This window comes from Glandiceps talaboti, chromosome 5 (genome assembly GCF_964340395.1).
Source record: "Glandiceps talaboti chromosome 5, keGlaTala1.1, whole genome shotgun sequence".
NCBI lineage: Eukaryota > Metazoa > Hemichordata > Enteropneusta > Spengelidae > Glandiceps > Glandiceps talaboti.
In genome coordinates, this window is record NC_135553.1 from 18,496,737 (window position 1) to 18,521,732 (window position 24,996).

At 35.1% G+C, this 24,996-nt stretch overlaps 1 protein-coding gene across 1 annotated transcript; it reads right to left on the reverse strand.

The window, feature by feature from the left end:
• Positions 1-1,217: 1,217 nt before the first annotated feature.
• LOC144435044 (kelch-like protein 24) lies at positions 1,218-18,428 on the reverse strand. The gene is made up of 8 exons (XM_078123586.1): positions 18,388-18,428; positions 15,112-16,040; positions 13,666-13,812; positions 12,745-12,876; positions 10,911-11,087; positions 10,310-10,456; positions 8,251-8,416; positions 1,218-7,496 (listed from the first exon to the last, which is right to left on the reverse strand). The coding sequence occupies exons 2-8, from the start codon at positions 16,001-16,003 to the stop codon at positions 7,334-7,336; spliced, it is 1,824 nt and encodes a 607-aa protein (XP_077979712.1). The 5' UTR covers positions 16,004-16,040; positions 18,388-18,428; the 3' UTR covers positions 1,218-7,333.
• Between the last annotated feature and the right edge of the window lie 6,568 nt (positions 18,429-24,996).

The following is a 24,996-nucleotide window of genomic DNA, read 5'->3' on the forward strand; positions in this document are numbered from 1 at the left end:
ATATATATATATATATATATATATATATATATATATATATATATATATATATATATATATATATATATATATATATATATATATATATATATATATATATATATATATATATATATATCAACGTGTTCGACCCATGACATTTGGAGGGTCTCAACAATTTCCAACAAAAGCATTTCGACAGAAAGAAAGCTTAAGGGCATCGATCGTGTACTGTGATTGTTTCAAGTCGTCTAAACGAAACATAAAATCAGTGTTCCGGTTTGTGACCTCTTTGTTTCCTTTATGGTCCTTGATGTTATAGGTGCCATTACCTGTTAAAGATCACTTTGGGCTTATATAGTGTATGTACACAGCACATTTTGGAAACACCGTATCTATTGCATAATGCATATGAATTGTAAGTATTAACGTCATATTCCTGCCATTTTTGCTCTTTTTTTCTCGAGAATGGTGGATTTGTTAATGACCTGTAGAACTCCATACCAATAACATGACAGAAAATACGTTTGTCTATCATAAGCAGAAACTATTTTGCCGTAAGACATAACAATTCTTAATCTGTCAATGCTATCATTTCCCACTGGTACCTCCTTCAACTTTTACTGTGCGGCTTAAAAGGTTGCTGTAAACAAGGTCTATGTCTACAGGGAAGTCTGGACAGAATACGTCAACACCTACATAATGTAATCATTTTTCTGTTCTTTGTAAGGTCGAGCGTAAGGTCGACTTAATCGGTTTTGTGGTTACAAAAAAGACCCAATTAAACTACAAGTAGTGCTTGTACTGCTGATCTAAACTTGGCCAACAGCAATGCTCTCTCTCTCTCTCTCTCTCTCTCTCTCTCTCTCTCTCTCTCTCTCTCTCTCCTCCCCCCCAGGGGGACAAATCTCTGAACATTAACTTGTTCGTCTTGGTACGTCTCGTGTCCGCCATGATAGGGTTTAGACTAGAGTGTATAGCGTACATCAACGAGTACATCACGTGTTGTATACAACATGTAGTAACATTCATGAACAGCGTCATATGATTCGTTATAAGAGACCAGCATAAGTTGGGTAGGGGTGGCAAGACGCAGGACACATATTTTTCCCCCACCTTGGTTTATCCAAATGACTTTCGAGAAAGTTTTGATGCAACTATTTGAGACCTGCAAGGCAAAACTGTCACTCAAGTAGTCAAAGAATACACAAACAGGAACAACACAAGAATGACCTTTTAAGGCAAGGATATTTTATTTTCACTGGACTTTGAAAAGCACAGAAATATGCCAAAGCCGAATTATGTTACAGAGAATAGTTGAGAAAAATCTATGTTTCTAGGAAGGAAGCTCTGGATATGTAGAAAAATATATATTTTGCAGGTTATGTATTTGTTAATTATTGCTGTGACCAAAAAGAAAAAGAAGAAAAAAAAATTATTGCTGTGACATACTGACACTCCAAAACAAAGAGAGGAGAGAGGAGTAAATACAAAGACAGAATACATTAAAATATGATATAATTCAGAAAATGTACAATCGTGTTATTTGAATAAAATCAATGCAGTGGGTGAGGTTTGTACTTCTCCCTCACTCTTCACAGATATAAATGCATCAAAACAGATCAAAATCTTATCTAGAGAAAGGCACTTGGTAAGCAGGTAAATAACGATGAGGCATCTTTGTGTGAAATGTCCATGTAACATAGTGTTCGATATATAACAAATATTCCACAGTCATCAACATTGTTACTTGGTAACTGATCTGGTGGGTTTAACTATAAGGGGTGTAATGTCCACAATAAGATCCCACAGTAGAACCTCATCGATTTTACAGTATGTACTATGAAAATTATGAAACTTGAAACAATACATTCCCTGGCTGGACAAATATCTTACTAACATGATTGCTACATTTTATCATCTAGTGCAACAAAAATTCTTACCAACATTATCTGGCGCAACATGCATCATAAAATATGTTGCTACACTTTCTTTTTGCATCAATAGGGCATTACCATTATCAGTTCATTATTGAAATGTTGATCCTCTTTTCTCCCTATGTGTATTTGTTTGTACACAACAAAGTACAAGTTGGGAGAAAGATGATTAATTAAATTTTTTGTCGAGCTAGATGATATAATGTATCAATGTTGGTATGATTTTTGTCAAATCAGTGGATTTTTTTTGTTTGTTTCAGGTTTCAGGATTTTTACTTTAAGATGAGAAGCTTGAGTACTCCAGGAGCGGCATAGCCATAATTCTTACTGGCATCATTTCTCATTACAGTTATAAGAAATGTTCACATTCCATTAATTTAACTGGGAGTGAAATATAGTGAGAGAAACCAAGGTTATCAGAGTTACCAGTATGCTTCAGATTTTAATAACTTGACAATGTTTCCATTCTATATGCAAAAGCAAAGACCAGCAAAAAAATAAAGAATATGCTAAAGACATTAAAATAATGAATGACTATGTAACTAAAGGTATGTATGTATTCTTAAAACTGAAAATATGTATGTATTACCACACTTCAAGTAAGACAGATGGCATCAAACAAAATGACGTAGCCAATCATCCTGGTATATTTAAATTACACCAGCATTTGCAATGCTGGAATGTCATAAAGGCAGCCATATTGAATCATACACCGTTCCTGTAGGGTCTATCATTGAAATTCTTTAGGCAGGCTATTTTGGATCTAGATATGTTAATGAAACACTTTTAAGTTATACTTCTCTATATAGTTCAAAACTTGCACATGTTTTGTACTTGTCAAAAACAATTTTTCTAGAATAGACATAAAATTCCAACTCTACATATGGGTTAACAAAATGAAGAGCTGACACTTAAATCTCAAATGTATTTCAATAGTAAGTTATAGATATAGATGACAAGGGCGTAAAAGTCAATTTTTTTTTTACTCTTGTAAGAAACTTTCTTGTGCACTGCTTCACTATATATACATGTGTACACAAGGCTAAAAACACTTCAGATATGACAAAAATGTACATAATATTCGGTCTTGACCAATGGAAGAAAAGAATGGAAGTAAAACATAATTATGCTGGTGTCTTGTGATTGTGAATTAGAGCGTTCTCCCTGAAAATATCTTGTAATTTGAAACAGGTAGTAGGTACTGAGCTCTAATGTATGTGAATATGTTAGTCTAGAAACCAGGCAAATGGGGATTTTGAATTTTAATTTCTCCATAATGGGGAAATAACGAATTCAAATCCCCCACTTATATAGATTCCAGGATATACCAAAGCAATAAAATATAGAGAAAGTCAAACTGATAACTAGGCAATTTTTTAAACCTCATTGCAATTCTCGGTACCTGCAATAGCATTTCACCTCATGTTAGAGGGTCAAAATAGAACAAGATAGTCGACTTATTCTCAGTACCTGCAATAGCATTTTACCTCATGTTACAGGGTCAAAATAGAACAAGATAGCCGACTTATTCTCAGTACCTGCAATAACATTTTACATCATGTTAGAGGGTCAAAATAGAACAAGATAGTCAGCTTATTCTCAGTACTTGCAATAGCATTTTACATCATGTTACAGGGTCAAAATAAAACAAGATAGTCGACTTATTCTCCATACCTGCAATAGCATTTTACCTCATGCTAGAGGGTCAAAATAGAACAAGGTGGTCGACTTATTCTCACACGCGCCTATATTAGTGCATGTGGAGCAGAAGTTATAGGGTCGACCAAGAAATAGAACAGTAGTTATTTTTATGACAAAAATCCCATTTCAGGTACCGAAAATTATCAATTACACTGTAGGAAAGTTGGTAATAGAGCAAAAAACTCAACTTAAGTAAAACAGTAAGAATAAGAATTTAACTCTTATAATGGTATAAAATATTGACTGCATACTTGAAAGGATTATATAACTTCATACAATATACAAAATAAGTACTGGTTTGTTTTCATATTTCAACTTATTCATTCATTACAGCTCTTCATCCTAAAAGTTCGTTTATATGCTTCATTTAGCATTTCCATATTATAATAATTGTGAATAATTATAAAAAATACATTTATTCGTTATTTTATCCCTTCTAGATATTGATATTTCACTATTTAAAAACAGAAGACTCAGGTAGCTTCATATGTGGAAGTTTAGCTTTGTTAGAATCATTATCCGATCATTTTATGATTTACTTGGCTCAAAATTAAATCATCTTTACCTATATACATTTACGTTAACTATGTGTTCTAGTGATCAAGATCTACGCTACTTATCATTTATTTGTGCTTCTATCATGTAGGTTTGGCCTTTCTTTCCTTGAAAGGGCAATGTTTCATTCCTGGGTTATCGCATCAGTGTTATCTTACGACACTGGTAATCCAGCCTTTCAGTTTACTAAGATAAACTGCAAACTAAACCTACTGTACTTCAATGTGGTAGATTACACAAGTGGGTGTTAGCAGTTCCTCTGTTGTGCGATTCTAATCACCCAGTCGTCAACATAGTGTAAACATTGGAAGTCCCAAAACAGCACTGCAAGTTCAAGGAACTCTAAATAAACTAGTTTTCAGAGAGACACCTCCCTACTGAGACTATAATGAAACCAATGTCCCATTCAATAGCCTATCACTGTTGTATCAACATGCTGTGACAGTAGTTTTAGTTTGTGTCTGTCTTAGAAAACCAAAAGATCAAATACCAGGATAATAATAAGGATTACATACTCTCGTTCTGAACCAACTTTTTCTATATCTCTGCCAGACAGCTAGTTTTCACACCTAGATGTCAATCCTAGTCTGAAGTAGGCTTGTAAGAAATACTCTGATGATATTGAGACTACTATCATAATAGGAGTATTTTGCCTAAAAAGTACATTTTGTACTGTAAAGGGATATAGATATATAACTCCATCTAGTTTAACATTAACAATTTGTGTTTTCAGTTGCATTTACTTGGTTTCAAGCTCCTAAAAATCTTTCATGCATATTTCTGGCAACGACCAATAAAAATACTGATGAAAGTAAATAAGATATACAGAACAAAAATTACCAGTACAGTAAAATAGTCAGTTGAATCTTCGAAAGGTATACTTTTCAAAGTGCATATTATATCTTAGTCACTGGGGGTTACCTACGAAAACACAACTTCATGTAGAACTGGAGAAGTAGGTGTGTATGTATCCTGTGAATTGAAATAATGAATATAGTGTAGTCTGTATTTGATTTATGCGATAGATGTTTCAAATAATCTTTTTGGTGAAACACAACAAGGAAAGAAACAATGTATGTACATGTACATCAGATTTCCGTGTGAAATGTCATTTTAAAGTGATTTTGGAATTTTGGTGAAACCCCCTTTTTCTTTTCAAGTTTTTTTTTATTCGTTGTTATTTGCTTTTATTAGGGGCAAAGTATTGCCTATGAATAAAAGGAAAGACTCCTTCATCCTTAAAACGAATGTGGAGAGCTGACTTTAGATATTGACTGGGATGTAGTTGTACAGATTTATGGAGAAGTGAGATAAGCGACTTACCGAAATATAAGTGAATAATAACGTCCTTCCCAGTATCATATTACCATTGTAACTTTGTTATATGTATTTCGACACTGGATTCATTTAGCTAAATATGCCCAAATTTCTGCAGAAATATGTCCTGCTAACATACACATATAGGTGTCAACAACAGTTGTAATGAATACAGTGGGCCGACAGGAGGATGAGGTATTTACAAATAGGGCCTAATTTCCCCTTGCACTGTCCATCAAATTCAAATGCACCTGACATGTTCTAAATTGCCATTCCGCATTTTTTTTCATGCGGCAAAATAAACACAACCACAGTATTAGCTTTGTGTCTATTCTGATTTCTAGAAAATATGGAGTCAAGCCTCTACTATATCACCTAGGAAACGCCTTACTTTACGTTTACTACAGTCATATTGCTTGTTTGATAACATTTTGCAGCAATAACACCAACTTGCAGTGGAATGTAACTCAGAAATACACATATTGTGTTCAGGTAAATATGAAATGTGTTGTCAACTAGGACATGAAACAGACATGTAACCATTTGTAAATGAAGGTAGAAACCTTCATAAAAGGTACTAGAAATCCAATGCCTTGCATAAAGTAACCCCATGTCAATAATGTATGTTATCAGTCTAGAACTACTCATCATTTCTGTAATGGGATTGAAGCACTTACCTGAAATTTTTGTCTAACTATGTACCTGACACAGATAAATTTGCATAACAGTTTTAGACCCCGTCTTCCCTAGTTCAGCTGCTAGACCTTGGGCTTTCTTCTGATAGATATGAGGGTGGAACAACCGGGCTATCACCCTCACTAGAGACCTTCGGTCGCCGCCTTTACAGTGAGCAGAATCATCCGAGGGGGTCTAGCAGCAAGACTACATTTTCCTTTTCCACTGCATAATTCGCTTCAAGAGCGGTCTTGGACCTAAAATATTCTTGCATTTCCTGATATATTTTGTATTTATCAAAAACAGCTGCCAGTTTAAAAACTATTTTTATTCTATCAAGGTTTCCTGTAATCCTTCAAGTGCAAAATAGCAGCATTTATACATAATATGTACTCTTGTTTCTTTCTTAAAATATGATTTAGATAAAAAAAGACACACTAAATCTGACCCTGTCATTGTTAAAGGCTTCCTTACAAGGTGCACTACGTAAGATGCAGAGCTCTCCCCAGATTTCCTCATAACAGATCAACCAATTTGCATAAGAATACATCCTTTTGTTATGTTAATTACACTGTATTATTTAGACAAAATTATGGGATATGGACCCATATCCAATAATCCCTCTGGGGAGACTACTAACTGATGTGTTTACTGTGAAATGTCAAGGCAATGTGGTTAGTTTCACTACTAAATTACGCTTTTAGCTGGTGCCAATGTGTAATTTGAAAGAGCAAACCTGATCAGACATGGCAGAACCATTTTTGGAATGTGTAATAGAAATTTGTAAAGTGACTTTCAAGACTTGAAAAATGTAAAAGTGAAGTGGAAGCCCAACATGTTAAAAAATTGTAAACTGTGAAAAATCTTTTTAAGATTTTGTCATCTCAATGGTTTCTGTACTTTGGTTTGTCCCTAAATTGACTTCGTGAAATTGACTGTTATTCCAAGGACACTGGACGTAAGGAATCAAATTCCAAAAATGCCCAGCTTGCAAGTCATTTGCAATGACTTTTTCATATTCATATTATCGCCAGATTGACTTTGTAAAATTGACAGACTTTACAAGGACACTGAGCAAGAGGAATTAAATTCTACAAATGCCCATCTTGCAAGGATTTACGTTACATCAATGTTTTTCATCCAAGTCTGTGTTTATGTATAAAGTTGAATTACACAATACAGGATGTAACTTTGTGATCTTCAGACTTGCATGGCAAATCCTTCCTGGTTTGCATAGATACACAGCTGAGCCAACTACGACTGCTGGGCATTTCACCAACTATCTCCCAGCAATCTCTCTTCTCATCATAAAATTCTATAGTGTCATGGTGTCTGTCGATGATAATAAAACAATTTTGTAGCCCTGGATATGATAGGTATGTTATTGGAATATGAACTAACTGTGTGTACCTTATTAGTAAGACTGGCTAATTTGTTGTTGATTCTCCTGTTAAAGTGGCCATATGGATGAGAATTGGATATTTATTTTTTATTTTTTATTTATATAACATTGTTACCATGGCTTCTTATTTGAAAAATCAATGTGAAACAACATATGCCAAGTCCTTGTTTGTAATTCAATAAATTACAAAAGATTAATAAATGTGTAAAATGTTTGTTAATTCACGTACAATAACAAACTTTTTGCAGGCTTTTTGCGATGTATTGAGTTACAAACAAGGACTTGGCATCTGTTGTTTCACATTGATTTTTCAAGTAGGAAGCCATGGTAACAATGTTATATAAATTAAAAATCCAAAATAATTACCAAATCCTCATCCATATGGCCACTTTAACAAACTGCACTAATTGTAACCGGGTATGATTTTTACCCTCTGACAATTAACACTATGTTCACTGAAAATTGTTAAAATACCAATAATTAGACACTGTATACACCAAGTAGAGATCTAGTTTAAACATAAGTAGTATAATAAACGTTCAAATCATGATTCATTTGAGTGCTGATTTTTGGGTGTGGACCCAATAATTATTTTGATTTGATACTTGCATTCATACATATATATACAATTTCGTTTAAACATAAATGCCTGCATTGTTAACTATAAGTTGCTTCTTTTCTTACCTATCCCATCCTTCTTCTCCACCCAATACATAGATTTTACCATCTACAACGGCCACACCTGGTCTATACCTTCTCTCATTCATTGGTGCTCTGATCTCCCACTCATTTTTCTTTGGATTGTATCTCTCTACTTTGTTTGTGTTCTCAGTAGAGGCATGCCATCCTCCTACATTCAAAGATAACAGATGTTGTATATGTCAGCTGATATTTTCACTGTGTTTGAGCTGAGAGTTTGATGAAGAGTGTTTGCGTGTGAACTGGATGGATTGGTGAACTAACAAATGGGTGCAAAGAGCTATTGGTGTGAAAGAGTGTAATGGGCTGGTGAATGTGACAAAGAGGCAGAAATTGAGCAAACATGGACATCAGAAGCACTGCCCAGATAGTTTAGTGCTTGTGGCTGTTGAGGGGGAAATCACCACAGTAATCCCAGTATACAATAGATTACAAACATTGACTATGGGCAGCCTTGTCGTCACAAGAGAATGTGCTTTTCAATACCAACGGCCACATATCGTGGCTACAGCCCTAATGTGATGATGATTTTCACCAAAATAATTAAAATCGGATATAGTGATTGCTAAGTTGTTCAATTCAATTCCATGTCGTTATCTCTATTTTTGTTTGTATTGCTCCTTGTATTACATATTTATATTCTTGTCTTGACAGCTAGCTGCTCTGTCTACATCTGGCACACACTGGCCACTATAATCCCATTCTAAATCTCACACACTGATTGCAATAGTCAGCCATTCAAAAAAACATAATGCGGCACAGATGGAAGCACAGAACCTGTAATATTTAATATCAACAAAGGCAAGTATACTGTGGTACATAACTAAAAGTGGCACAAACTGAGTTTGTAAGCATTTTCAATTACTTGCATAAAACCTCAATTACACTATTAAAGTACAAAGTTAATGTTTATGCAGCAGCATGTCTCCGGGCATTGCTAAAACAGTTGACTAGGTGTTTCAATATATTTTCATATTGTAGAATACATAATCATTTTTAAGTTATATCTCAATACCAGTTTTGAGTTCATTCAATTGCAAGTGATAGTTTAGTCTTGCTGCTAGACCCTCAGGTTATTCTGCTCACTGTAAAGGTGACGAAGGTCGCTGGTGAGGACAATAGCCAGAATGGGTCCAGCAAAAGTTGAAAAATTCCATTGAGCTAATTTACATGCTGTGGGCTAGGCAATGTGTGCATACATTGTAATCTATTCAATAACCCATGACCACCCTGGTATCGTATCAGAAGAAAGCCAGGGGTCTAGCAGCTAGACTAGTGATAGTTAACCATACTTCAGTAAATAGACTTTTAAAGATGCTGTAAACATTACATCCAAAAACATACAAACTCAGCTTGAACCCTTTTACTTAAATTGATTGTACATTTGCTTATTGAGAAGAATAGTTACTCTTCATGGCCACAAACCTGTAATAATAATAATGTTGGTTTCTTATATAGCGCTTTCCCACTCCGTGCTCAAAGCGCTTTACAATTATTACCCCTGGCTCGGATCAGAACAGCACAACGGCCCTGTAGTCTTCCTCAACTCCCCGGGGAGCATACAATCCATTGCAGCCATTTTAAGCGCATAGGATTAAAGCCTTCACATTGCAACCTACATCCTACCAGGTCCCCAGTTATACAGCTGGGTTGACTGAGGCACAGTCGTGGTTCAAATCTTGCCCAAGGACTTAAGCCACTCAGAAACAAACAGCAGGCAGCGACGGGGCTCGAACCTGCAACCTGTAGATTCAAAGCCGGTCACGCTAACCATTCACCCATCATGACTCCACGCATTTGTACATCTGCATTTGTGTACATGTGTATTTTATATTCAACTTTTATGAAAATGGCATACTTGTCAATTATGTAAATGTAAGTAACTAACTAATAATGCCACTTACCAAATATGTAAACACAACTTACCAATTTTGTAAATGTACGTAACAAAATGCATACTGTAACTTACCAATTATGTAAACATAACTTACTGTAAGTAACCAAATGTATGATGTAACTTACCAAATATGTAAACACAACTTACCAATTATGTAAATGTAACCATTAAGTACACATGCTGCAGACCCTGATCTTGGAATTAGCATAGGTGCTAGCTCCTTCCACTTGTCTGTCTTAGGATTATAACTCTGTACTAAATCTATGCCATCACCATCTTCCAATACAGCTCCACCTAAAAGCAAATGTCACAAAAATAAACAAGAATTTCTTACAAGTAATTTCAGATTCTTGGTGACAAACTGGATGTGTGCAATGTTTCCAGTGATCAGTTATCATGATTTGGCTTTCACAATTAACTCTACAGTGAGACTTGCCTGGAAATATGGGTATGTGTGCATAATCAATAGCATTTCTCCCAGATTTATTTTCAGAACTATTTCACCTGCCAGGAGTTATTTATATCAAGAGTAGAGACACCTATATACTATATTTTCCTGAGAACAACAAGATATTTTTAATACACAACAATGATCACATTTATTATGGGGGAAACAACCTTGAACTGCAGCAACATGTTGGCAGAAAGGTTATTTCAGGCTAGATTAGTTTTAAACATTTCTGCTACATCATCATTGCCTTCATATTCATACAAATACAAAACTAATTAACTTCTTGTCCTCTATTACCTGTAACATATAGAAGACCTTCGTGTGCAACCACAGCTGGACTTGTGACAGCCATTTTCATTGGTGAGACAAATGTCCAAGTGTTCGTCCATGTGTCATATCTCTCAACAGATTCCAATCTGGCCGAGCCTTCCCACCCACCTACAGCAAATATGGAACCATCTACAATAGCGAGACCTAAGATAGGAAATATATGAAATGGCATATGTAAAATAAGTGGGTACGGGTGCAATTGACAATCTCAGGCTGACAATATTGATAAAATTACAGTTTTAAAATTTTTTCACTAAGGTTTAGAACAAAGTGCAGTAAATCTGGAACAGCTTGCATAAAATATTTGTACTAGTGCCACGAGTTTGGTGGGGAAGCCCTGTAAAAATACAAAATATATTCCAAGAGAGCTGACAGATTTTACCTAGTTACTGATAAAAATTCGAAATTACTCCCAAAGAGAAAATCTTTTGTGCTAGCTAGACACATGCTTGTCTTTATCCTTGAAAGAAAGACAAACTATTGGTTTATGTCTTGCCTGGACAAAAAATATGGCTTTACATATATTCCAGCATGTATGACATTATGACTCTAAGCAAGTGAAGTGTTCATTATTTATGATTTGAGATAAAAAATGTCAGAAGCAAAGTATGGTCACATAAATTACAATTCTATATTTCAACCTATTTGTTTAAATTTGACATTAATCACACAAATTGAAAACATCCTGTACATTTACAGGATATGTCACAACTCACATAAAAGTTAAGCTACACTTAGTTGAACTGTGTACACACACAACAAATGTAGAGAAAAATTGAATTACCCAGCAATAATATCATTAGACAAACTTCTCAAACTTTAAAGTGAATTTCAAACATCAAAATATCAAAAACATTTTGTATTTTGTGAAACTATATAATAGAATTTTTATTACCTATATGTTTACTTGAGCACATCATAAACTAAAATACTCAAATGTCAGAGTATGTCATTGCTGAAAAAGGGTTTCATAAAACTTATATTGTATCACAGCTTTGGTGACTATGAATCATAAACCATGCCCCCCCCCCCCTCCTACCATTAGTGACATGAGCTAAAAAGATATATTAATTCATCCATTGTGTACTTTTCAATGCATGATTTGTGATTCTCTTTTGTTAGACAGCTATGTTTACACAAGTCAAGTACTTGTACTGTTTTGGCTTCAAGTCAAAAATAAAAAAATTTCAAATTCCTAAAGTAAAAGGTATCATAAAAGTGAAGAAATTACCATACAAGTACTTGGCAGGTTGACAAAAATTGCTGTTATTTAGTGAGCTGTGAAATCTGGCAACGAAGGAATGCAATGTACCTATATGTATTAAAGTCCAGACAAGTATTTTACCAAGAAAATAGTGACAGTATCATGGAAAATTTAAACGACTACAACTCTGACTCATATACATGTACATATACTCAATACCTCTACATACATACATACATGCATGCACACACACACACGCACGCACACATACATATATTTGTACATACATACATACATACATACACGCATGCACATACACATGCATGTACACACACACACACACACACATACATACATATACATACACATACACAGGCGTGCACACACACACATACATAAATACATACACATACATGTACATGTAGCTTCATTACATTTTGCATCATGTTACAATACAATTTTTTTAAAGACTACACACCTAATTCATATTCATGTAATTTCAATAAAGATGCACATAAATGCTGTACAATACTCAACTGTAACACATCCACTGCCTTATTGCACTTTCAAGCATATCAAAATCAGACAAATACAAACCTAATTCAGATCTTGGAATGTTCATAGGTGCCATTTCTAACCAGTGATCAAATGAAGGGTCATATCTCCACACATCCTTACTTGCTGATCCATCTGGGAATTCTCCTCCAGCCATGTACATAAAATTATTACCTGCAATGGACAGAGGGATAGATGTATTATATATATACAGAAAAGTCTGTGGAATTCTTTCAAACAAAATTAATCAAGCAAATAGTGTCATAACATTAGTATTTGAAGACTCTAAACATATTTTAATCACATAAAGGCTAAATCATATTCATTGATTTCACAGGATTCATACACTTATCACAACTGCCGACATCAGACCATGGACAAACAGAACCTGTTACAAACAGGGAAAATAAACAAATGAATTGGATTAATAACACTTGGCTCAGCATGTTGGAACAGCAGAGATCTTGTATTACACACCATGGTTTGATAAGAACAGTTTTATGGCCTCTTTATGTGTACATGAAATGCCAGGGGAACTGGAAGTTTGTTTGTGAATGTGACCTAAAGAGCCATACAGCTGTTCTTATCAAATGATGAAATGTAATACAAGTCTCTGTACTTAAAACATTTTGTGCCAAGCGTTGTTAATCCAATTCATTTGTTTACTTTCCTTGTTTGTAACAGGTATCATTCGTCTACGGTCTGATGTCGGCAGTTGTATGTACTAGTGTAAGTTGTGTTCTTATATATATCTTACAATGTTATATTACCATAGTGGCTGAGATGGAAAATCTTATAAACATTAAACATGAATCTGTATTGCTCCTTGTTATGTTTCACCTCAGCCCATCAAACGATAGAGTGGAGGGAGGGGTGTCAGGTCACAGGTGGATGAACCATTTTCACAATCACAGAAATTTTGAAGATGAAAGTGCTGATAAATCAAAATTAAATGTGGTTTACCTGAAACAACTAGTCCGTGTTTACTGACAGCAAATGGCAGACATGCCAATGTTTTCCAGTGGTCTTTGTGTGGATCATAGCTTTCTACACTTCTAAGTACAACTTTATCGTCTTCACCACCAACTGCTACTATCACCTCTATGGTACCTGTAAGACATAAATAGCATGTTTTCTTGGTAATAATAATAATAATAATAATTATTATTATTTATATACTGGATATTTCTGTAAGTTTTTATAAACTTGTCTCCCAAGAAGTCCCGTGAGGGCCAACTCTCATGGCTTCACTGACTGTTATGCAGGAGCACATTGGATAAAGGGAAGTGCTCAAGGAAAACCTGTGTTGTTCGATAGAGTCAAACTGAACAACATTCTTTGTTCCTACTCATAACATTTACAGTGTGGACCTGGTAAATTACAATCAAACCCCACTTGCAATGGTAATAAGAGGTCGGTGACTTAATCACCCGGCCAGTGACAACCAATGATGCTTGCTGTCACTATTGTTCAGTGTCAGACAAAATAATTCATCACTTGCGACCTCCAGGATTACGTTTTTTAAAAAGAAATTCAGACCCTTTTGTCACCATGGTAACGACTTTCTGGTGCATACTAAGGTCGAGAACAGCAATGTACATGTGACGTTATTTATGGCACTAGTTCCTGTTTTAACATTTGTCTGAGCTAGCTGACTTGTTCAGAATGCAGCCAACTGAAACTGTTTACAGTTGTGTTTTTTATTACTCTATCATATTTATTTTCAATGCATGACTTGACACTGGATGGCTATCCTTGAGATGCAAACCTGGAATGCCATCTTTTGTTTAGTCTTTATATGTAACACATACCTGTCTTTGGTTTAAGGAAGAATGTGCCTACAGTAACAATCGTGTATGTATTTCAAACTTCCAACAACTTTGCTGCATAAAAAGCATGTTTCTGGTCCTGATGCAATCATTAAAAAGAAAAATTTATATGTGCACTATCTTATTTTTGAGCAAACTGTCTAACAATATATCTTGTCATTGTGTTAACACTATGTTTCATGGCCATTGTGTTAACACTATATTTCATGGCCATTTCAACACTATGTTTTCATGGCCATTTTGAAGATAAATTGGATAAACTTGTAAAATTTGATAAAATCTTTAGATAATATTGATCCCTATTTAAATGAAATGGCATGTTTGCTCTAAATGTATCTTCTACATTTTAGAATATGCTGAGAATGCTGGAGTTTCCTTGAACAAAGTAAAAAAAAAAAAAGACAAATCTTTGGGTCACCCAGTATAATCTCCTCGTGAAGATAGACATATACCAGCATATAGCGACCAGTGTATGTCCATTCCTGCTTTCATCTCAGACTTTCAATATATAAGTTACAATGTACAAAATGAACTGCTTTAGAATCAACTGTACTTTGTATTATCAGTATGATGAACTTACCAGTAGATCGTCTTGGTCTGGTTCGTGGACCATACAGTTGGCCTCGCCTGTCCTGCAGCAATTGATAGTTTTTGGCTTCATCAACCAACTTTCGACAGACTTCTGACTGTCTGACAGCTGGTTGACTTTCTACAAAGTCATGAAGAAAATAGGCACTGACTAATGGAAGACGAATAGAGCTAAAGACTTCTTCAAAATACTGTCTTCTCTCCTCAGGGTCGGCATTGAACCACAACATGACTGAATCAAAGACAGTTTCTTCCTGTTTGACATTCAAATCATCATTTGATATGAACTCAATCAGTTTTGTATGTGAGAGTTTGTTGAATTCTTCGTGAGCAAGAACATCTGTAAAATGTTCCAACACAAAATGTTTGGATTTCTCTTGCAGCTCTGTACAGGAGTGAGCTTCAGCAAAACAGTGTATTCCAATAGAGTTTGAATCATCCATGTGTTTTGCCATGAAATGACAGCATGCATCTCGAACTGGAAGAACTTCAAGCAAATTAGCAGCTGATAACAGGGACTGGACGTTTGCCTTTGTGATAATAATTTCTGCTGTGTAGGCATACTGTATTAACAATTCAATCATTGATGCTTCAACACCATTGATGGACACTTTTTCTTGCTTACTTTCAGCTAACTCGCCGGAAAACATGGCCTTGAAGTATGGACTAAATGATGCTAACACTAGCCTGTGGCAGCGAAATTCTTTTCCATCCACACATAAAGTCACATCACAAAAAGAGCAGTCCATTCGAAGGACATTCAGTCCAACTAAAAGATTGGTTGCATGGGATGATTCTTGAAACAGAAATTCATCTGCTTCTGTCATGTGATCAGTACTGCAGTCTGAAGCTGCACTACTTCTTCGATTTCTCACAGCTGCCATTTTATCCCAAACCTCTCACCCCCTTAGAGTCTTCTATCTGCAAAGAGAATTGAAATGCTGCTGTCAACATAGAAACAACTGTTTGGTAGAATATCCACATATCTGCTAAAAGCTAGAAAAGTAAAAAGGTGTAACTAAGGCCCAAAAAAAGAAAAAAAAAAAGAATTGTTTCTGGTCAGGACAGTTTGTTTAAAATAGTGCGACAACATGATTTTTTATTTATTTTTTTTAAATTCTCAACAAATCTGTCACTCAATCTACTGTACATGTTTGTGACGATGCTATTTATGACAGTTACTGTTCTTTCTATTTAGTACTTTAGAGCAATTGTGTGTATGTGGGGCAGATGCCATTTGCTTGTTCATGATTGGCTCTGCAGTTGTCTTCACTGAAGTAGGGAGGGTTACTTTTGTGTTTCCCTACAAATCTGTAGACTGCATGGGCAAAAAACAATAAACACGACACAAAAAAGACTGATGTGGGGGCATTTAAATTATGCGTGTGCTGACCAGAAATAACTTTTTTGGCCTAAAATTACTCAATAGAATGATTCTATGAGATTATTATCACAGGAAACAGACACAATCCAATATTATTTGAGGGCAAAGAAGGGTAAATGATTAACAGGAAGACCAAAGAACATTTCTGAGAAAGCATGTAAGTAACATATATAAACTTCAAAGAATAGTATAGCTGTACATTTGTATCCATAATCCTGCCAAAGCCATTATTTTTTACATGAACTTGACCTGAAGGGGGTTAATCAATCCTTTTTTTCCTAGGATTATTTCCTCAACTAAGTACACGTCGGGGAGAAAGACGATTAAGTATAATAAATCAAACACTCCCCATACATTCAACTTATCACAAAATTGTGTGACAAATCAAATACTAATTTACAACTTACATACTAAACCTTAACCTTGGGATTACAATCTATTTGTGAAAGAACAATTGGTTGTCAGAAACATAGAAAAAATCTTGGCCATGAACAAAAGAACGATCCCATGTAATCATTTTTAATTAAGATAACACTAATGTGATGACCCTGGAATAAAAAATTTGCTTTTTAATTTATGCCCAATCATGCATTTCCAAGTTCTTGTATAATTAGTTACCAGTGAAGCCATGAATATAATTAGATAAGACTCAGACCACTATAGAGAATTCTGTTTTTCTGAAAACTGTATTTCTCATTTATTTGATAGAAATTTTTTTAATCCTAACCTAGCATATATTTCAAAGAAAGGTTGAGGGGTTTGCAGTGAGTCTTCTATTAAATATCAGTCAACATTTGTTGTTGTGGGTCGAATTATAAAGTAGGTTTTCTTGTGAATTACCACATAATGAGAAGGACTAGAAAAACAAATGACACTATGCAAATGCAAATGATGTTTTGGTTTAAGATTTAGGTGTGCAAAAATACATGTAGCAGCTACACTACTTTCTACTGATGGAAGATCATACTTCTTCTGGTTCTACATACTGTAATGAGTCAATGCAGTGTGTTTTCCTGGTCCAGGATGTATGATTCAAACTGACATGTAAACCGTAACATCATGCCATTACTAGATAGCACAGACCATGACCTGTATTTCAGATTTTACCCAAATTACTGTCTCCTTTGAGTGATACATAATACATTACAAGTACATTGTCAATACACAGTGACATTAATTTATACTTGGCACAAATCCATACAGACAACCAACGTGAAACATCCAAATAATGTATAGATAACTTCCTATGTTTTGTATACTGGCATTTCCGTGAAATATGCTGTTTGTTATCAATAATATCATTCAATCATTGACGGAAGCTTGGCAGCAGGCCACTCTGTCCATTGTGTTGGTCCTCGACTGTCATGGCGGTTAGTCAGTTATGAAGGACAAGTTACTAAAATACTTGATGGAATTCAGATTCTTAAAACAACTTTTGAGGGTCTGAAAAGAAAATCCGAACCTTGACCCAAAGTTGTTTGAAGGCTGGACTGTCTAAATTCCCTTTCCGGACCACACCCTCAAATGTAGTAAATAGTGACTATTTTGGCTGACCTATGGACGACATGTAGCGATAACCATTAAGGACAGTTTACCAGAACTCAGCGCAGCATGTGTGTAAACCGTAAACGCGTTGGTTCACTACAGTGTCCATGAATGTTGTCATTTTCGCCCCATGTCAAAAATGGCTTTTGTCCAATGCTAGTGGTTCCGATCATTGTCTGTCATAACAAAGGTACCAACACAACGACGACAAATGAAACACAGTATTGCACAGCTTGGTCGATACGCAAAGTTCAGGTTAAAACTACACAAGAGGGAACTTCCTATATTAGGAATGCGAAATGAAATGAAATTGGAAAGTGAATAATAAAAGAAACTTACCTGTACGCCGCCATATTGGAATGATGCTATGTCCCACAATGCATTTTACTAAACTATTATATCCCTTTCCGGTGCACTGTTGAACTGAATTAAAAACATTACATTCCTTGGCCACCAACGGCGAGTTTAGACGAGTCCGATGGGTAAGTTGCACACCATGATATGACGAGACCATTTCTTATAACCATGATAACGGAATCTATACAAAAATAAAATTGTTATCGCACAAACAGTGAATATATAATGTTACAAACAAAATAATCATGCCTACAATACAATATTGCTGCTCTCATGTCATAAAAATGTCGTCTGCTAGCTTCAAGTTCGATCAAGTGCATCATATCATTTTCCTGGAATGTTTGGTTATTTATTCATTCACCGCGGCATAGTAAGTCTTCCTTTTAGGAAGGAATAAATGCGACTTTTGCACATGTATTTAAAAAAATGATTTTTTTTGTTGCGTTCTATGCATGGAAGTCAGAGGTAGAACACAATAACGATTTACATGTAACACAGATCTGTGAACTTATGACTATGCACTAGTATTAAAATAAGCTTCCTGGCAATATGGTTAAAATATGACCTAGTGAATACGGCTCTATTTCGTTATTTTAAAATCGAAAACAAATTACAATAAACGAAGGAAATAGAAGTGAATAAAGAAAAAGAGCCGTCACCACATCAGATTGTAATAGGCCCTTCCAAAATTTGCCATTATGGCACTCTACTTCCTGTCTGTGTGTATCTAGGGGTTTGCATGCGGGTATAAGCTTACATGGTATAAGTTATTCGATTAATCATAGAGCACTGCTACTTTCCTCGATGTCTGACCAATACGAAAAAAAACATTCCTAATTTACACTTTTACAGAATACCAAGGACGGTACTATGAGGTGATGATACCCCCAAATTAGAGCGAGGGCGCTGTATTCTCAATTTCCTGTTTGCAGCCTTGAATGGCCTTAATTAAGATGACAAATGGATATCGAAGAATGGGGAAAAATTATTGTAATCCATGTAAAATACTAACACTTTAACAAGTTATTGCAGCACTCCGTTCGATTTTGAACAAGTTTCCAGTGTTCCTACGTCTGAACCGGTCATAGTAAGTTTTATTATCGGACAGTTAATGTTCTCTGCAGATTGGCGATGACACCACGGTTTGAGGCAAGGCATCTGGGGTTTTGACGGATGTCATACAACAGGCTTTATCATTGTTTACATTATTGAATGGTGAAAAGAAATGTTGAATTATAATATTAGAACTAGTTCAACGCCCAGTTCAGTTGTACTTTTTTCCTTGAATTGCAAATTTACTATCAAATAAAAAACACACGAAGAACGACTAACATGGGAGGAGATACAGTGTACTCTAGACGCGCAAATTAACGAATCGGGTAGTGTTTATTTTTTTTACTGTATATCGAGTTCGCTGCTTAAAATTGTGTATTACCTTGTTTTGATTGCAACTAGCTGGTACTGCACTGACTGACTTCACTGTTCCATATCCTCAATGTGTCAGTGGTTACCATGCATGCAGAACATGTCATTGTTTGAATACATATACACGTAACTGTCATCGCTGTTGAATGTTCAATACAGTGGATAAATGTCACTACATGGCATGTAACTCTCTGAAGATCTCAGAAGTGACAACGACGAGGACGCTCGATATGTACACTCGGTCACGGTGAATGGTGGCAGGAGATGCTCGAGACCAATTTGAGGGCTCATCCTTGTCACCTTTGATGTAAAAATTAAAATATTTGTTATCGTTCATTGATGTATATTTCCTTGTGAAATTCGTATCTCTAGATGTGCCCCAACGGTATAGAGATGATCTGAATCAATATTCAAGGCAAGGTGTGACAGAGCAAATATTGGCTTAGACATAGCGCCCCCATGAGACACAATGTGTAAGTTGTCGAGAATTGAGTCGTCATACGCCCGGCGTGTTTGACGATGAGCTGGCAATTTTGTAGCAACGTACATTAATGAAACACAATTATTTTTGAAAATTAGAAATAGTTTAGTTGAATATCATTTCATTCATAACATAGACACACACATTTGTAATTCCTGTGTCGATTTCGTCACCATATATATTTTACTTACAATGTGGATGATTTGGATATTTATTTTAATTTATAAAACAACTGAACTGTGTTTTTCTACTTGAAAAAAAAACAATGAAATAATATATACCAGGTCCTTGTTTGTAACTCAATAAATTGCAAAACATTTTTAAAATGTTTGTTATTGCACGTCTTAATAATAAACTTTTCACACTTCTTGCATCTTTTTTTTTCTTCAATTTATTGAGTTACAAACAGGGACTCGGTATATGTTATTTCACATTGCGTTTTTTTTTTCAAGAAGAAAAAACATAGTAAAGTTGTTTTATAAATTGAAATTCCAAAATAAATACCCATAATTCTAACCTATATGACCATTTTGAACGTGAGCATGCGTAGTAGTATTTAAACAATGGTTAACTTGACACGTGATGGCAAGGACTTCAGGAATCTTAAAACTGATTACACTCAGTCTGAATTTATTAGACTGTCTTGTTACATTTCATATTATTCAATCTAAAGAAGCATTCATCTACGCCTCTGTATATCCGTATATGGAGATACGTTTATAACGATCTCATCGCAGTGAACTTTTGATGCCTTTATTCAAAAGTTGCCACAAGTAGAAGAATGACAATAAAGAGTAATCATTCATAATTTTTTTTATGCTGACGCGACGAAAAATGACATCTGTATGGGTGGTGGTGGTGGTGGGGGGCGTCTGTTGAGCCTGCCGTAACGAGACAGGTGGTTTACGACAATGAGAACAATCAAATAAATAAATTAGTAAATAGATAAATGAATATCTTCAAAGGTCAGCACAAACATATACACATATGCATACATACATACATACATACATACATACATACATACATACATACATACATACATACATACATACATACATACATACATACATACATACATACAAACATACATACATACATACATACATACATACATACAAACATACATACATACATACATACATACATACATACATACATACATACATACATACATACATACATACATACATACATACATACATACATACATACATACATACATACATACATACATACATACATACATACATACATACAAACATACATACATACATACATACACACACATACATACATACATACATACATACATACATACATACATACACACACATGCATACATACATACATACATACATACATACATACATACATACATACATACATACATACATAGTATACATACATACATACATACATACATACATACATACATACATACATACATACATACATACATACATACATACATACATACATACATACATACATACATACATACATACATACATAGTATACATACATACATAGTATACATACACATATCTGCACATGTACACACACACAGACACACACACACACACACACACACACACACACGTACACCCCGGGACGTGCACACCGTGGTTTTGACTTGAATTGACTCCTTATCGTAAACATCAGGAATCATTTTATTGCTTCAATCCGTGTCATATGGACTGAAAACCAAATAAAGTATAAAGTAGAAGTAACTGAAATTACCCAATATTGTTGTGTCTGATCTTTTACTCTCCTTAATTGGGGGCTTTCTTGTGTAATTACCGTCTACTCAACATGTATCATTTGGCCAACATAAAAAACTGACCCCCTGAACTTCCAAGTATCTCGCAATAAAAATAAATTGCTTTTCCAGTCTCTATATCAGCATCTTGTCGACACATCGTTCTCACCCTTATATCCTATCGGATGTTCTTGTCAAGAATGCGTGAAAGTATGTCGATTCTACTTATAAAATGATTATCGCACTGGTTCACTGGTTCTTTGATTCAATTTCGCTGTGTCGTTTCCATGGTTTCGTGAGGACATAGCTCGTGATGGCAACCAGGAGCCGAGTATCTTACTACAAAAACAAAGTGTCGGTGTAAGAAGGTCTTTGAACTACATATAGTATGATTTATTTGTTATTCTCTGTTTTGTTTTCACATTTAATAAAGCTTATTTTTATGGCTTGAATCCTTACTATACTGTGTCGTTATTTCAAACCAATGTACAGTAACCTGCACTAGCTAGCTGCTACTGGGACATTTTTTTTTCAGCAAATAATCAAAGATATGTATTCACTAAAAATTCGTCAATTACTTATAAAAAAGACATTGTGTCACTATGAATTACCTTGTTAGTAGGTAATGTAGGAAGTTTACATTTAAGTCATTTTGAACGAAAGTTCGGTTTTGAATCTGTCATCGTCATAAAACCGTACTAATTGTAACTGGAGCATCATATTTCGATCAGACAGCCACAAGACATTCACTAAAAATGGTTAAAATACCAATAATTACACTATCAGTGGTCACTTTCATTCATTAAAAGCAGTACAGAAACGGGTTGAAATCGTGGTCGCCGTTGAGGGGGCTAATTTTTGGGAGGGCTCAAAAATCAAGTTGATTGTATGATACAGCTACAAAAACTATGTTTACCCACAGGTGATGCAATACTTTTGACGGTGTACGATATGACAAATAAGTTATTGTACCTAACAACAACATTTCAAAAAAAAAATTCCAAGTTACTGTTAGCGCAGCATTAAATCTTCAATATAATATATCGTATTTCATTGGTGATATTTAGTTTCACAGATGATTGCATATACGACCAATATCTACATCGACCTGTATACTAAGCTAATAAGTGATTTTGCAGGGAGGTAGAAAAGTCAGGATGGTAACCAGAGCTTCGGACTATCTAGCTCGTGTCGATGGAATTCCCCTGCGGTTTTGTTTCAAATTCTGATGAGTATAGTTTGTGTAATAAGTGCACTTTTTTTGTCTATTGTGAGATTGAGATGTTAGTGGGATGAAGAGTCATGAACTAAGTTGAAGAAAAACAAAAATGGAAGTGGCTGATATTTATACTCCGTTGTGCTAATAATTCGAATGTTTTTTAAGTCTGGTGTAAAACTCATTTTTTTAATAGAAAGTTCATATTGTGTGAAGTAGCTACTCCTATTTTAACATGACCTTTTTAGTAATTGATTTTTAGCGTTCTTAAATTGTACTGTTCATTTTTCCCCTCACGTTTTTGCAGGAGTTCTGATTTTAATGATTTTTACTATACTCTTTTTTTACGTATGTTTTATGATTGTGTTATACATCACCTTGAGATGTCTGTTTACATGGAAGACGTTTTTAAAGAAATAATGATAATATTATTAATAATTATAATGATAATAATAATAATAATTATTATTATTATTATTTGAAGATCAAGACACGTATATAAGAGGTAAAATGCATCATGACCCAGGCTTACTTGAGCCTGCCTGTTTTGATAATAGGATTGCAAAAAAAGGTGAAACTATGTGACGTAACAAAACCAGTACAGTGTGTATTTGTGAAAACTGGGGGCAGGTGTAAACTTCCTAGTGAGGGTAGAATTTCGAGGGGAAGTTATAAACTGTAAAGTGATAGAATATCATGATGGATATGGCGTTAATCTCGTTGGGCACACAGGAATGACATGGCGAGCCCTAAAGACTTTACATATAAATAGTGATATCAACTTTACATTTATTTCAGAAATTTGTCATGTTTAGGTATAACACAACACTTCATCGAAATCACGTGTCTTAATTAAATAGATATGATTCTATGTCGATATAATCCAATGCCATACCAACACAGCTACGAAGGAGAACGGAATTCCATTTTCCTGTTTCGTTTCCAGCAAACTCAGCAACGCGCGTGGGACGACAATTTTTTCTGTGTGCCACCATCGGTATGTCTTAAACCAATGGATTAAGATTATATCTCTTTATATCACTTGTGATTACTTTAAGATCTGGTAGTGGCTACTAACAGAGCCAAAACGTCGCCACACCATATGTGGACACTGTGAGATCCCTCCTTGTGAAATGACTCTAGAACCAATCCCACACTACCTGTCTACAACCCTATTAAAGTTATCTAAATCGTCAACTCATTGCCATTGACAGCACAGATGAGCAGTGTAGTTGGAGTCCTCCCTAGTGTTACACAGCTGAATATTGACCAAGCCTTTCTCAAGGTGATGAAGCCAAGCTTATCCCAAAGGTAATACAACTTAGTGTTCACACTGCGTTCAAATATAATAGAAGTACTCATACCAAGCTTTTGATAACCGTGTAAATCCAGCATAAACACGTACGTGGCATTACAAGTTTTTTCCTGAGCTCGCAAATCTGAAGTAAGATATGCAAAGGTAGCAATTTAGTGACCTCGGGGTTAATTTGGATTGCAAAAGTTCACCATGGTTTCAGGTAAGGATTTTCACGAAAATACCGTAGCCGAGGCTAATATCCTTGATGCCAAAATAGTTTATCTGATTTAATCATAGACCCAACTATAGCGTTGGTGGAGGGTCTATGATTTCATTGTATAATACGAGAGGGGTACGTCACAATTGATGCAACAATGGATTTGTTTTACTTGCTGGGCGTTCGTACTGTT

Excerpts from the sequence above, each read along its gene's own strand:
- LOC144435044 (XM_078123586.1), bottom strand. The coding sequence starts at position 16,003 with ATGGCAGCTGTGAGAAATCGAAGAAGTAGTGCAGCTTCAGACTGCAGT. Across the intron at positions 12,877-13,665 it reads ACACGGACTAGTTGTTTCAG|GTAATAATTTTATGTACATG; the intron begins GTAAACCACATT and ends TGTCCATTGCAG. Across the intron at positions 7,497-8,250 it reads GGAGAAGAAGGATGGGATAG|ACACCATGACACTATAGAAT; the intron begins GTAAGAAAAGAA and ends TATCATCGACAG.